This window comes from Phaenicophaeus curvirostris, chromosome 25 (assembly GCF_032191515.1).
Source record: "Phaenicophaeus curvirostris isolate KB17595 chromosome 25, BPBGC_Pcur_1.0, whole genome shotgun sequence".
Classification (NCBI taxonomy): domain Eukaryota; kingdom Metazoa; phylum Chordata; class Aves; order Cuculiformes; family Cuculidae; genus Phaenicophaeus; species Phaenicophaeus curvirostris.
In genome coordinates, this window is record NC_091416.1 from 1,037,005 (window position 1) to 1,052,347 (window position 15,343).

Below are 15,343 nucleotides of genomic sequence, written 5' to 3' on the forward strand. Positions count from 1 at the left end.
CCTGTTCATGCTTCGGCTTCTTTAACATCAATACTCTGAAATTGTATTTTACATCTATAAAAATACTTGCCCTTTTCTTTACATAACTGACTAGCTGAAAACTGTCAAATTAATGAAAGATGGGATCATATTACCTTGAAAGGTCACCGCTTACGGATTATGTACAGGATCCACCCTTTTTATCTAAAACCTACATACTGGAATATAAAATTGTAACTTGAAAAAACAGTTGCCATGAATCAAAGTATAGGTGAAAGTAAAATGAAACCAGTCCTGAGGCAGAAGGTACGTGTAATGCAAGGTGGTAGATGATGTGTGCAAACAAACTTGGGAATCTTAACTTGACCCCTAATGCAACACTAAAACTGCGTGGCAGTTGGTCAAACAGCAAAAAGTGTGAAAATTAAGAAAAATGGGGGGAGTGTCACCTCAGCCGGGCTGCTTGTTTGTGTGTTTGTTGCCATGTAAGTTGGTGACATGTGCTTTCCTGCTGGGCTGATTATCCTGCTGCCGAGAAATCCTGTGATCTTAGTGTAACTTTTGCTAGAGGCATCAACTGGTAAGTCTTTCCTCCAAAGGAGGAGACTAAGAAAAGGGAACAAGAGTCAATGGAAGCATAAAGTTGAAGAAGGTGGATATTTGCATCTAGTGAAACACAGTGACGCGTGAAATAATGAACAGTAATGAAAAGCTCTCGGAATAGATGAAAGTACTGGGAATAAAGCAGTGCATTTTAGGGAAGGAAAGGATTTGTGGATAGGCTGTGTGCAAGAGTTGTGTTCCCCACCCACCCTTAAAACTTGGTAACCAATATCCCCTAAGGGTTCGTCATCCCCGGAACAATATTAGCCATTCTCCTGGGGTGAAAATGGAACCCCTCTGCCTAACGTGTCCTTAGGGCTCACGGGTTTGCTTTCAGCACTCTGGTGCGCTACGGGTGGCTTGAGCATCTCTCTGAAAATCACCAGCTCCTGATGCAAGATGCGATACTGCGTCAGGTGTGAAGTATGTTGGTGATAGCTTGTGGAAGGGAATAGATACAAGCTGAGCTGGCAGTTCCCTGTGCTGTGTCGCACACAGTTAGTTGTACTGAGTAATTCAATAGGCAAATGACACTATCACCAAAAAAACCCACAATCCCTCAGGGTGCTGATTTAACAGTTTGCAGCTGTGGACTCTCCAGATCTGTGCAAGACGAGAGGAGGAATGCGTATCTGAGGCAGAGGTGGAAGCTCACAGGTAGATGGCGTTGGGTATGATGTGCTGCGCGTGAAGGGAGGTCAATGCTTGTATAAAGCCTTGATATCCAGACACTTTGCTGTTGCAAACTGGAGTTGCTCCAGATTGCAGGAAGTTGTGCTTGTTGATTTCAATGCAGTTTATCTACTTCTAGGATGTACTGGGTTAAAAACTCAAGCCTGTAACCTGCTTGAAACCTTAAAAAGCTGACGTGGACCAACCTTTTTTTGTGTGTTAATTTCATAGAATCATGGAATGGTTTGGGTTGGAAGAGACCTCAAAGCCCATCCCGTTCCACCCCTGCCATGAGCAGGGACACCTCCCACTGGATCAGGGGCTCCAAGCCCCATCCAACCTGGCCTTGAACCCCTCCAGGGATGGGGCAGCCACCACTGCTCTGGGCAGCCTGGGCCAGGGCTTCCTCACCCTCACAGCAAAACATTTTTTCCTGAGATCTCATCTTAATCTCCCCTCTTGGAGCTGAAAACCGTTCCTCCTCATCCTGTCCCTGCACCCCCTGATAAAGAGCCCCTCCCCAGCTTTCTTGTAGACTGAGACGACATTTCTGCGTGCAGTCACTCTGCACTGTCTTCAAAAGATTAGAGTGATGTTCTGGCATCTCTGCAAGATGCTGGAGGTTGTTAGCAAGCTGTATATTCAGGAACAAAACACACTTTTCAGATAGGAAACTGCTCCTTGAAGCAGCTTCTCCACCTCTAAGAATTGCTTCCCTCTTTCCTGTAATCATGACACAGCGGAGATGATGGACAAAAGTGAGCTGCTGCTGTTGAATGCGCTGTTCCTTCTTGCAGTATTATGAAGAAGTGGTTGGATTTTAAGTATTTCCAAGTGTTTTTTCTCTAAATCTTCTATGGCCCTGGCAGAATGTGTGAAAAGTGAAGATTCAGATTAGAGGAGATACCACATCTGCATTTGACTGTAGAAGCAGCGGTGCCAGCTGCTGCTGGGCTCCTCCTGTAGCAGCCTCCCACTGCGTGCACGTATGTAACGTACACGTTGAGAGTTGTACAACGGCTGCAAGTAGCAAGGTCTTTTCCTTTGATTAGGCACACACTTTTGCTCTCTGTTCAAAACAAACTGCTTAATAGTACCAAATAACTCCACATCGTAAGAGAAGATAGGATTTGAGGTGGTGTTTTCCAAACTGAAAAGCTATTTAAACTGGAAATACAGCTTGTTTTTTAGTTTGCTTCTCTTCCTCTTGCATCTCAAATAAAATATTCTTGATTAGTGGAGACCTGTGCTTAGAATTATTTCAGAAAGCTGAGAAACAGAACTCATGTAACACACGCTTTCATAACCGTATTAGAGATAGCTGTCAATATTTTCCTCTTCTATGCTAGACATCACCTCTTCTCTTTGAAGTCCTGTGTAGCTTCACTTTTATTAGCTTTTCTGTACCGCACGCATTTCCTTTGTGCAAGAAGAGTAAACAGGAGAAAGTTACTGCCTGATTTTTTTTGCTTGCACTTGGAGAGCTTTGTAAACCACCTAACTATGAGGAGAAAATGCTCAGGGACTGCAAGGTGAAGTGAAGTGATCCAGAGCTGGGAAAGGAGGCAGCCTGAGAAGCTGCAAGAGCTGCAGGTTTTAGGTAAAGGCTCTACATCGTGGTGCCTTTGTGAAGGAAGAAGAAGGTGAAGAAAAGCTGCTGTCAATACTCAAGTTACTGAGACGCTGGTGCTGTCTGTGTAAACTGCTGTTCTAATTAGATTACCATTATACTTTAAATGCTAAAAACATTCAGCAGGGTTTGGGTTTTTTTGCGTTATGCTAAATTGATGAAGGAAGCATTTAGGCTTTCCTGAATACCTGATCTATCCAAGACTTGGAGATAACCTCCTTGCTTGACTGAAAGATGTGTTGCCATTTTGTGATGGGAATACAAGATTGCTGTGGATCAATCTTTTAACTGGTTTGTAAATAAGGAACATTGGGCTCCATTGCTCTTAAATCTGGAGGTCACCCAACTACTGGGCATAAACTGGGACAGATGTGGGGAGGGAAGGAGAAACCAGCTTGTGTCTGTGGTTGATTCTAGAGAGACAGAATAAAATAAATGAGAGGAAGCTGAGAAATGTGACACATGGGTTGTTTGTAATAAATATTTCCTGGTGTATGTTTAAGAATTTGGTCTGGGTTTAGCGGTTTGGTTTGATGACTTTGACATTTTGTAACTTTCTAGTGAAGTAATTCCTCCTTAGCCTAATAAATTGTGTCTGCAAAAGTAAACAATAACCAGAAGTCATTTTATTAGGTGTGATTTTAAATTAGTCCAGTGAGACTTAAAGGTATGGCTTTTGTGTGGTGCTTTTTTTTTTTCTAGCTGCATGACTGATTGTTCTGGACCAAATAAGGAAGCAGCTTGCAGTTCTGCCTTCATAAGGGAGGGCAAGGGACCTGCTGGGAGCATGAGCGACTGTCGGGGGCAGGCAAAGGGAGTGCAAATCTGGCAAGGCAGGAAGCGTGAATTTGCACAGTCCAGTCCTGCGTACGTCCCTGTTCTTGTTTTATGTGCCCCTTATTAATTGAACCACAGCGTGGTTCCAACCCACAGGAGGGGTCCCTAAGATCTCATCTCAATCTCCCCTCTCTCAGCTGGAAACTGTTCCCCCTCATCCTATCCCTGCCCTCCCTGATCAAGAGTCCCTCCCCAGCTTTCCTGGAGCCCCTTTCAGTACTGGAGGCTGCTCTAAGGTCTCCTCGCAGCCTTCTCTTCTCCAGGCTGAATGATTCCTTGGGTGTGTGAGCCAGGCCTTTTTTATCAAGTTTTATACATATACCAAGTGTAAGACAGCAAATTGACCTTGTAGTTGGGAGGAATGGGAATAGGATGAGAGGGTAATAGATAGGAGCAGAAGCAGGTGGTCCATGTGTTATAGTTCCATAGTTTAGAACTGGTGTCTTCATAATCAGAAGATGGAAACCCAAAGGGAGATCTGTAATCATTTTGGACCTGCTGCCTCGACCATCGCTGTTCCCGTATGATTTTCAGTGCGTGATGCAGTGTCACATGAAAAAGGGCAGAGCAGATGCACTGCGAAGTGCTGTGAGTACACACAGTGAGCAGAAGACAGCAGGGGAAGCGTGTTTCGAACAGATCAGGCATCAGGATGCCTATGTTACTGTGTGTTACGCTAGGACAGAAGAAGGTTGGGGAGGAGGTCAGCGCTGTGGAGCGGCTAGATGCCATTGTGGGTACTGCTTCTTCCAAAGTGCCAGCTGTTCTGTTTGCTTTGGAGAAGGGTTTTGTTCTGCCTCAGCTGTGCAAGAGTGCATCTTAGAAACCAAGACAGCTTTCCACTGATTACAAAGCTAGATCAGTTTATTCACTTATAGCAGAATGTTATTTTTCTGGTGGTGGACGAAGACCAGGGAATCTGGTTATCAAGCAAGAGCATGCTGAAATGAAGCCAATAAATAGTTAATTCTGATTTCAGGTGGGTCCATGATCAGTTTTCCTAGAGATAATGAGGTTCACCTCCTGTGGATTTCTGTCTCCTGCATAGCAGCTGTCTCACATAGTTCATTCGTTTGTGAAACGCAGTTATAATTGGAAGCATTTGTGTGACTTATATTGTTTGCTTCTGCTTCAGCATTAATAATGTGATGTTCAGAGTATAAAAATGCAATTTATATATCCAATATTCTTTAGTATTGTTATCCTTTGCGTAATTTTTGTAGGAGCTATATTTTTTTTTATTCTTGGATTAGGTCTTTTTTTTTCCTAGTATATTCTGTTTGAAATGTTTAGTCTCTTAAATGTGTGCAAGTTCTCTGTAATTCATGTTGCTTGTATTGGTGAAAAACAAGGTCACCAGCACCAAAATCTGTTTTCTAAACTAATAGAGATCCGTTTGTGAGGTTTGACTGACAAACACCTGTACAGAGTTTTCTCCCTGAACTGCAGATGTCCCTATGTAGTAGCAGATTAACTACAGTTAAAACAAGCACACAACTGAAACTACATGGATCCATCATGTCTTGATTATTGTGTAGTGCCAATGTTTTTTCCTTTAAAATTTCCTTTCATTTTGCATTTGTGGGATTCAGCTTGGCTACCTTGACACCAGGAATAGACACCGTTTGGCTTTCTAAGAAGGTTCTTGGCCTTATGACACTGCTTCCTCAATCGTTCACACCAGTATGAGTGCTCTACACTTGGGCTTGTTGGGGCATTGGCTTCCATCCCATGTTCTGTCTCTTCTCTTTGCTATAGAAGTCTCTTTTTCTGGTTTGCTGGTGTAGGTGATAGTCCTGCAGCCAGCTAGCACATGTAAAGTTGTGTTGCTGTATTTTTCAGTGTGGGATGTGTATTTCTGAGCTAGAAGGCGGCCCCCAGTTGTCTGCAGTTGCATTATTCCTTTTATAACGAAGATAAACTGAAAGAAAATGTTGGAGTTTTAATCTCACTTTTGCTATTTCTCTGCAGGTGGCAATAAAAATAATTGACAAGTCTCAGCTGGATGCTGTTAACCTGGAGAAGATCTACAGAGAAGTGCAGATAATGAAAATGCTTGACCACCCACACATTATAAAGCTCTACCAGGTATGGTCAGCGATGTCTCTCTTCCCTTCTACCTCTTTCTTCTGCTCCTACATGAAGAGCTTGCCCTACACCAGTGCCTTCAGGTAGATCACCAGTCTGTGGCAAACTCTGCTTTTCTGGTATTGATTTGTATTGGAGAAGGATTTAACTTGTTGGGAAGTACATCAGTTGTGGTCTTTTTTGTTCTGTGGTATAGACATTCAGGTGTACCAGAAACCTGTCTAAACTGCACAGAAGGCTGTAAATTTTATGTTCATGATAGGGCTGATTTGGAAATGCCCAGCGATGAGACTTTGCTGTCTGTTAGAAGTCAAGGTACGGTGTAAGCTGGAGCAGGGTAGGAGCGTTCAGAACGCTATCTCTACCGTGAGTACTGGCTGGGAGGCTCGGCATGGATTTAGTGGTTTTCTTGCGTAGAGTCTTGGCTCAAAGCGCAGATTGAGGAGTACTTGCAGCCTTTTTTCCTTATCTAAGGATGATAAGACATGCGGATACGTAAATCCTAATTCTGCATATGGGCTTGTGATGTAAGTGCGTGCAGCAAGCAAGAGCTTCCTGAACGCTTTATCTTGAAGAACATTTACTGGGAGACTGATAACTCGTTCTTTGGAGGTTTTTATTGGAATCTTGCATTTCAATTCTGTTGTGGGTATGGACAAATCGGTATTTATCCTAAAGTGAATTATGGATGTTGTGGAATTGAATATATCCCTTTATAACATAAAGGATGAATAATTATGGTACAACAATGTGTGTATACGTTAGAGATAAGCCTGTGCTGGTGATAAGGTGTACAATTGCAGGCAAGGAAAGATTTTGAAGGTTTTCACTGGTGCCTTTTTTTAGTGCACAGCTTGTATAGCAAAACTCAGGCTTGTTTTATATTGTTTCTCTTTCATTTCATTTTCTGTTCCTGCAAGCATATGGTAAAATGTTTGAGGCTGCTGGCATTTCTGCTTCAGTTAACTCTTGCTTTTAAGGCTTTCCTAAGAATATTCTCCCTGGGGTCTGTTAGTGTTCAGTTTAACAAACAGAACGCTTTGGAGATTTTCTCTTGCGTGTTTGAAATAAGCCCAGCTCAACTAACAAATGGGGAATTGTGCGTTCAAAAACCAAATGTTGTATTCAGGTTCATCTGACGATGTCTAAAAGCAATGTGAGAACAAGGACTTGGACCTGTGGTGTTAGAGTTGCTTTGCTGAATACTGAGGAAGGTCCCAGTTTAGACTTGTTTAGCTTTGTTTAGCTTATGGGAAAGAGATTGGTGCTTCCTTTTATAAATATCAGTTCACTGAGTGCAGGTGGATCTTGGGGAGTTAAATTTCTAACTAGCTTGAGTAATATCTACCATGGTTCCTCCTGAATGAATGACAAAACACAGAAATAGTAAAGGAGAGAGGAATTGTAGTACGGAGCAGAGTCTGAGAAGAGTTAATTTAAGTCTGGAGATCAGCAAGACCGCTTGAAGGGGAGGGTGACTGTTCTATAGTGCTTACCCTTTTACTGTGAAGGGAGTGGCTTGTTAGAAATGTGTGTGGTAGGTAAGTTAATTTTTAAAATAACCTTAAATCAAATTGTCTTACTAGTTTACTCGTATCCTGTGCCTGTCAGTGTATTGTGTTCATATTACAAGTTTCTGAGTTGACTCATGTCAAGGAACTACTGATTGTCAGAGTTGGGTAATGAAGCCAGCAATCTTGGCTTAAGTATGGTTCTGTATCCATGTAATCCACAGGCTGTTGTAGCTTCCTGTCTGCAAATGTTGGTTTAAAACAGTCTTTCCAAACTGTTTTGCCTTCCAGACGCAGACATTTCAGTTATAATAATAAGCTCAGCTGTTATAGAATTAGACAAGGGTGCAGGAGAGACTGCAGAACTGCTGTCCTGTTCTGTCTGCTGGCTGGGCAAGTTTGGCGATTCTGCTAGTTTTATAACTACAGATCTTTCAGGATTTAACTCTTTGAAGAAAAACGATCTGAGCAGACTTCAAACTTGTCTACAAATAAAATGCAAAAATCAAACTCAAGAAGGCCTTGTCCACAGACTGCTCAGGCTGAGCTGTTTTACTGTGGTTATCGAAACAGGCCCAGAATGGGCTGGATGTTGGAATTGCTGTGTTATACTGAGTGAAGTCCTAAATGACTTTTATTTTGAGGAAGAGGGTTTTTCACTGCCAGAGTCTCTTTGGATTATGCTGTTCGTGCAGCGCATTCCTGAGTGGCTGGTTAAGCAAATGAGGAGTAGGTCATTAGGAAGAAAGCTGCAAGATAACTGACTGGGCTCCGTTTCCCAACATGTATCACAGAAGCTTGGAATCTTGATTTGTTGGGTGAAATCTGTTCAAGGCCATGAACAACTGCTCATGGAAAAGTTTTGAGGTCTTCCCTTTACCCTCTTTCCTTATTTTTCCTGTTTATCTCCATATGTTCCTTCCAGACCCCCGTATTTTTTAATTGAGTGCTCTCTTCTTGTAACAGGAGGGCTGAGACTTAACAGAAGGGAAGGTAGAAGATGCTTCAAGTTTGGTTTGATTTCTGTCCTCCACCAGATGATAGCTCTAGAGCTGTACTGTCCGATTGTACAATGGGATCCTGTGATGTGCTGCTTTTGCCTGGGTTTTATGAGGTTTTAAGATCAATGCTCAACTTTTTTTTTGCTTTTTTTCCTTTCTATAACTACGGAACTGTTAGTAACAGTGGGCAATGTCATCCCCAGTTGGCTTTCACAAGCACTCACCATCAGGGTGTTAGAAAAGCTGGGCAAGGGAATTACTTTTAATACTTTTGACTGATTCCTTAAATAAAAGTCTTTAAACCAGCCACTGAGGATGCTATCATTTTGTGTTAGTCACTTGTAGCTAAGAATCCTTGTGTGCTTAGAGTGCAAATGCTCCCATTGGAAATTTTGAGGTAACTTGAAAAAACAAAGTGAAAGATTATGATAACTGCTTGTGCAAGTCAAAACTTTCACATCCTTACCAGAAGAGAACAATGAAAATATGTACCTGTTTGGATGTGTGTTTGATTTTTAATTCCCACAAACAATCTCATGTGTAATTTGTCTGTCAACAGGTGATGGAGACCAAAAGCATGTTGTACCTTGTGACAGAATTTGCCAAAAACGGAGAAATTTTTGGTAAGCAAGCGAATGTTTTCATGATCAACTTTTAATGTTAACTTCCAGTTGTCAGGCTGGATCCATGGGTCGAGGCCGATGGGATGGGGTTCAACAAGACTCAGTGCCAGGTCCTGCACTTGGGCTGCAACAACCCCATATTTTTAGGTTTTTAGTTTTAAGGTTTCATTTATGAATCGTTCTCAGAACTCAGTCAAGATTCTATAGCTGTTAAGTTGCATTTACATGACTAGAAAGGTGGTTTTGCTCCTGTTATATGTGAGGAAGCGAGGTGGTCATAGGGAAAACTAAGTTAACACAAGGAAAAAAGTATAAGACTTTAATCAACATGGCTAAAGATTCCTGAAGTAACTTGGATGGTGACTCTTTTTGCCTTGTTATTTGTCTTGGCTTTAACGTGTGTAATTTCCTGTAAAACTTTGACTTAAACTCTTAGTTCATTCTGAAGGAGCAAAGCCTTCTGGACTCCGAGACTTCCCCTGTTTGCAGATTCTTTAATGTGTGTTTTGGACAAAGTTTATTCAATTCTCTTGTTCTCTCAGAAAAATAATGAAGGAATCTTTCTGGGTCCATTATCACAGACAGGTTTTTTCTAAAACATTTTTTTCTGATTTATTGGAATGATATCTCAGAGTGGCTTCTGTAATTAAGAATGGGTTGTTCCCCTCTTGGATGTCTGTCTTGCTGTTATATATGTTTTTGGAGGAAGAATCAGAAATGAGGTAAGGGCAGAAGCATGCTAGAATTTCAGAGAGGAGAAAAAAGTGTTCTGGTTTTCCTGCAGACAAAAAGTGCGCTGCAACAGTAAGAGCTGGGTAAGGAGTGATGGTTGCTGTCTTGCAGCACGTAATAACAACTGCGGTTTAAGTTGGAATGGTACCCAGGACAATGGGTTTCTTTTCTGTGAATGAGTCTAGCATGTGCTGGTAGAGTAACAGCAGAAACAGAGGAGCAGAAATATTCTCAAAGAGAAAGAGAATCTTTTTAGGTAGGCTATTTTATACACAGCAGGGACTGAGGTGTTACAGGAACCACCTTTTCCCCCTAATAACAGTTAATTTCATGAGTTTTATGCTTTGATACCTGGGCATTTGGTGGTTTTGCATGCATTTTGGCTGCAGTAACTAAATTGGAGTTGCTGAGAGAGTTTCTCTGACACTATCAGTCAAATCAGCAGGCAGAGTGAACTTGGAGGGCAGTGGAGTAGAGTTCAGCACACAGAGGGCCCTGGCGATTGGAGCGCAGCGGAGGTGGAGCTGCGCTGATCTTCATTTTTCACACACAGAGGCAAGGGGATGGGTTTCATGGCAACAGAATACTTCGGTGTTCAAAGTCCCTTCTTGCTCTCTGGGCTATCTTTCCCCCCCCACATACCTTCAGGTCCTTATCATCCAACTCCTTGTGTCATAAGCAGGATATCGTGTCCAGGGCAACTTTGATGTAAATGGGAAGTAGAGAAAAGCAGGGTAGCATTCAAAAAAGACAACTCAAACTATGTGAGCTTTCCCTCCTTCCTGCCCTGATCGAGATCCTCACTGTTGTGGCAGAGAGTCTCCAGCAAGTTTCAGCTGTTTCCAAGTGATTCCTGTATCCCAGGGGCTGGCACGCTGCCTGCATCCCAGCCTTTCCTGTTTGCAAGTCAGTTAATGCACAAACAGCATCCTTGCACGTACCATCACCTATTTGGATGGACTGTGGCACATTCCACTGTTCTGGAGAGAGATCAGTGGGTTTCAGAATAAGTGACCTATTCCATGCAGGCTACTGGACTTGGTGGAGTACTGGAGGCCAAGGTGGTTTGGAATCTTTGAAGTACTGATAGGCTAGAGCCATAAAAGCAAGTGACAGCTTGGATTCATTAACTTGTTTGCTGCATTGTTAACAAATGATGGATTAATGGATTAAAGGGCTGGCTCGTGTTCAGTATAATTTAGCTTGTGCCTTTGATATCTGACTTCACCTTGATATCATATGATTTGTCAGTCACTTGGTGACTGGATGATATTTAGCTTGCAAATATTATGATCTCCTCTTACTGCCAGGCTTTAGTTTGTTCTTGTGCTTTGCCAAGTTAAACTGGCTGAAAGTGTATTAAGACTTAGATAGGCTGGAATCTATGTTTTCAGATCTGCAGGTTCCAGAGATCGGATCTAATGTGCTTTGCCTAAAAATGGTTTTGAAGGGTTGCTGAAATGAGTGCACTGTAACGGAGGGCTCTAGTCTGCCTCTTTAGATGGCTCGGGAGTGGGAACCTCTGTGCTTTACCAGTGTGCTTGGGAGTAGGAGAGGCAGCACGTGGAATCCTTTCAGTCCTACCCCAAGAAACTCAAAGCTAAACTACCTCAGTAATGGAGTATAGAACTTTTTCCTCCTATAAACCATCTCTGAAATAAGCCTGTTCTATTGAACATATTGAGAAGATGGAATATTAGTGCATTTGTTTAGATAAACAGTAGGAGTGAAAATGTAATTCCGAAGTCACCTCTCAATACAATGCTGTCTGGAGCATTTAATGGCAGGGGAGGCTTTGAGATCCACCTTATCCAATGGGAGGTCTCGTTGCCTGTGGCACCAGGTTGGAACTGGGCGATCTTTAGGCCCCTTCCAACCCAAACCAGTCCCTGATTCTAGTCTGGTGACCCAAGTGGCAGCAGAGAACTCGTGTGTTTGTGTCTGTAAATGATGGTCCCTCTTCACGGGACTTGGGGTTCACTTCAGTGCTGGGTGGGATGCAGCAAGTGGCTGGAGACTGATCCTGTGTGTCTGCTCAGCCCTTGCCTAGGAACACAGGGGACGGTATCTGTACGCATTTGCTGCACGTTGGCCATTAACTGCTTTCTTTGCAGAATATTGAAGGCAATTCTAAAACCATCCTAACAGTTGATTCTTTGATTCAATGCCTTGTAAGAGAGAATAGGATCTGTTTCTGTCAAGACTCATGCAGCTGCTGCTTCACTTGTTTTTGTTCCTGAGAACAAATGAAGTCTTGGGTTTCAGAGCTCTCATTTGTTTCAGGGCTAACATTAGTTTTTACAACGTAATCAAGTATGAAAACAAAATGTTCTTTCTGCTTGTGAGGCAGTGAAGACGAGAAAGAGGTCAGGATGGGTACCTTATGTGTTCTTGTTTATTTCCAGAGAAAAAGTACTTGTAGCTAGCACAGAGCCTCTGCTGAGGCTTCAGAGGGAGAAATGGGAAGCCTGCATGAGCACCTCATGATGGTGAAACCAGTTATTCCGAGTATTCCCCATTCCACAGGGGTTGTGTTATATGAAAAATATTTATTAGGGTAGTCAGGTAACTATAAAAGAAGGAGCAGAGTAGAGTTTCATTGCACAGCAGCTACTTTTTACTCTTTTTCCCGTCCTTTGGAGAGGGGAGAGTGTGAGGACAATGGGTTGTAAACTGGGATTGACTGGAATACTGTTTAGAGTTTCCTAGTGCTAATTATTTGAAGGGAAATCTTTTAGCTTTAGGGGTGTTGCCTGCTGTCTAATTCATTTAAACCTGCTTTATTTTAACAGATTACCTTGCCAGCCACGGCCGTCTCAGTGAGTCTGAGGCCAGGCGCAAATTTTGGCAGATCCTTTCAGCAGTGGAGTATTGCCACGGGCGGAAGATTGTTCACCGAGACCTCAAGGCTGAAAATCTTTTGCTTGACAACAACATGAACATCAAAATAGCAGGTACTCGGAATGTAGATGATATTCAGTCGTGCCTTATTTTTATTAAGGCTGTTGGAGTAATTAATTTGCTGCTGCCCAGGATACACTGCTGCGCGTAAGGTACAGAAAATCAGAGTGGTAATGTAATATTTTGCATTATGGATATTGCTGTACATGTAGCTGAAATAATTTCTAGATTAGCTCTATTATACTTTCCGGAAAAAGGAAATATTTTTTAGAGTTGTAGCCATTTTTGTGCTGAGTCAGTTGTTTATTTTTCTCTGAAAAGGAGAGAGATGATTAATTCTACAGGATGATTTATCTGTGATTTTGGAATTGGCCGGTGCTGTGCAGATCCCTGAGAACAGTCTTTTCCAGGGGTTCATGTTCTTCATGGATCATTTATCAAACTGTGGAAGAACAAAGGGCAGCCAGGATCCTGACTCTGATAGCTAGAATTACTCTCTAATTCAAATTAATCTAACAATTGGAAACCAACACAGTAACTGATGAATTATTTTGATAGAAAGCTCTGCAGTGTCAGTGTTTGCATTAGGCCCCAGTGTTATGTGAGGGGCTGTCCCTTGCCAGTCACTCCTAGCAGCTATGAAATCCACATTTCATAGATATTCATGGCCATGCCAGACTCTTCCTAATTTCCAGTGGATGTCTTGGTTCATTCAAGATATTTTTTGAAGCTTTTACTCTTCAAGAACACAACATTTTTCAGTCAAACACAGAAACGTGCATAAAGTGTTTCAGGCACCAGGAGAATAAAATAAGATTCAAAGATTAGTGCTCCTAAAACCATAAGCAGATGAGACTGCGATCTTTTATACCTAAACAAGGAGTATGGACAAGGAGACAAGCCCAGAGGAGGCCACGAAGATGATCATGGGGAGCACCTTCCATATGAGTACAGGCTGAGAGAGCTAGGGTTGTTCAGCCTGGAGAAGAGAAGGCTCCAGGGAGACCTTAGAGCAGCTTCCAGCACTGAAAGGGGCTCCAGGAAAGCTGGGGAGGGGCTCTTGATCAGGGGAGGCAGGGGCAGGACAAGGGGAGTGGTTTTCAGCTGGAGGAGGGGGATATTGAGATGAGATCTTAGGAAGAAATGTTTTGCTGGGAGGGTGGGGAGGCCCTGGCCCAGGCTGCCCAGAGCAGGGGTGGCTGCCCCATCCCTGGAGGGGTTCAAGGCCAGGTTGGATGGGGCTTGGAGCCCCTGATCCAGTGGGAGGTGTCCCTGCCCATGGCAGGGGTGGGACTGGATGGGCTTTGGGGTCCCTTCCAACCCAAACCATTCCGTGATTCTATGGAATAATGAGTATGTCTCTGCATACTCCCAGCCCTCCCCAGTTTGCCCAGTTAAGGTGCCTTATAGATCCTTGCAGAAATTGTGCCATCGTGATGGTAAAGCTGCTGTGTTTGAACCAGGTTTGAACCAGGTCAGGTAGGAGAGACTGTTATTTTGAAGTAGGTTGTAGTGCTGGTTTGTCTTGATGGTGGACAGTAAAATATGCATTGACGTCAGAACTGGCTGATCAGCATTCAGTTCATGAAGTAGGTCAGGTTTGTTTCGAACACACTCATACCTTTCCTTTATCAGCACCTCTCTCCCGATTATCTCCTCTGCTCATATTACTGTAATAACAAAAGATCCGCGCGGCTCTTTGAGGTTCAATTCTGTTGGCAATTTTAGTGGAATGGATTAATTATAGCGCTGAAGCTGGTGTCCCCTCTAAAGGATTTTTAGAGGTACAAACTAGAGACTACCTCATAGCACTCGATGCACAGAAGTTTCAGTGGCTCTGGCAGGGAGCTTCCATTTCTCAGATTGCAAACGGGTCTGAAATCCTAGTCCGTTTCCATTTTGAAAGGGAAAACAGATTCCATTTAAATGATGTGCGTTCAAAAAATTATGCCTTCTACGTTCAAGACTATTTGAAAGGGGGTAAATGAGATTGAGAAACAAAATACCGCAAGTGGTAGAACCAATATTTGCAGATTGCACAAACACAGAGTTTATTCAACTGAACACAATGCTGCAAATGATCGTATTTTTTTTAACGTGCAGATTCAGGCAAATGTTAAGAAGATAAGGATCACTCCATTATATAATTTCAGTCCGCTGGTAAGGGGTCCAATTTCAGTCCTTTTTTAGAATTCTGGGGCTGGTATATGTTTTTTTGAAGGCTTGCACGTTTTTCTCTTAAACATCAGTAATGTTCTTAAAATCCATTTCTTTGGAATGAGGAATCTTAACAGTGTTTTTAGGTTTAAAAACTATTATCTTTGGTCCAGAACAATTATGGTATCAGCAATAGCAAAGTAGAAACAAGGTGAAGGGGGGAAGAGAGAATGAGACTGGTGGCTGTTATGTTTTTAATTGAATCCTGACCATTCTAACACTATAATAAGTGGGACAACTAAACTGACAGTGCAATAATTAAAAACTGAGGAAGCCCAATGGACCAAGCATCCAGTATCCTATCTAAATCCTAAACTTTTTCTTTGAAATGGTTTTTGTGAAAGCTATTAATTCTTGACTTCTTAAGAAATGTTTTAACATTGTTTGAAGACGCAAATGTAGAAAGCCTAATGGAAACAAAAAGAGGTAACCATAATAATTTATGTACCCTAACAAATAACACTGATCTCTCTGCATGGGTAATTATTTTGTGCAACAATAGAAGATAATTGGATTTCTAAAGATAAGAGCAGATTGCTGAAATATGCG

At 42.4% G+C, this 15,343-nt stretch overlaps 1 protein-coding gene across 1 annotated transcript in view; it reads left to right on the forward strand.

Annotated features, from left to right (window-relative positions):
* Positions 1-15,343, forward strand: part of SIK2 (salt inducible kinase 2) — a 42,740-nt gene that overhangs the window by 3,031 nt on the left and 24,366 nt on the right. Inside the window, exons 2-4 of the mRNA XM_069876570.1 lie at positions 5,693-5,809; positions 8,881-8,944; positions 12,469-12,630. Coding sequence (XP_069732671.1) covers positions 5,693-5,809; positions 8,881-8,944; positions 12,469-12,630 — 343 coding nt within the window. The remainder of the gene's footprint in view (positions 1-5,692; positions 5,810-8,880; positions 8,945-12,468; positions 12,631-15,343) is intronic.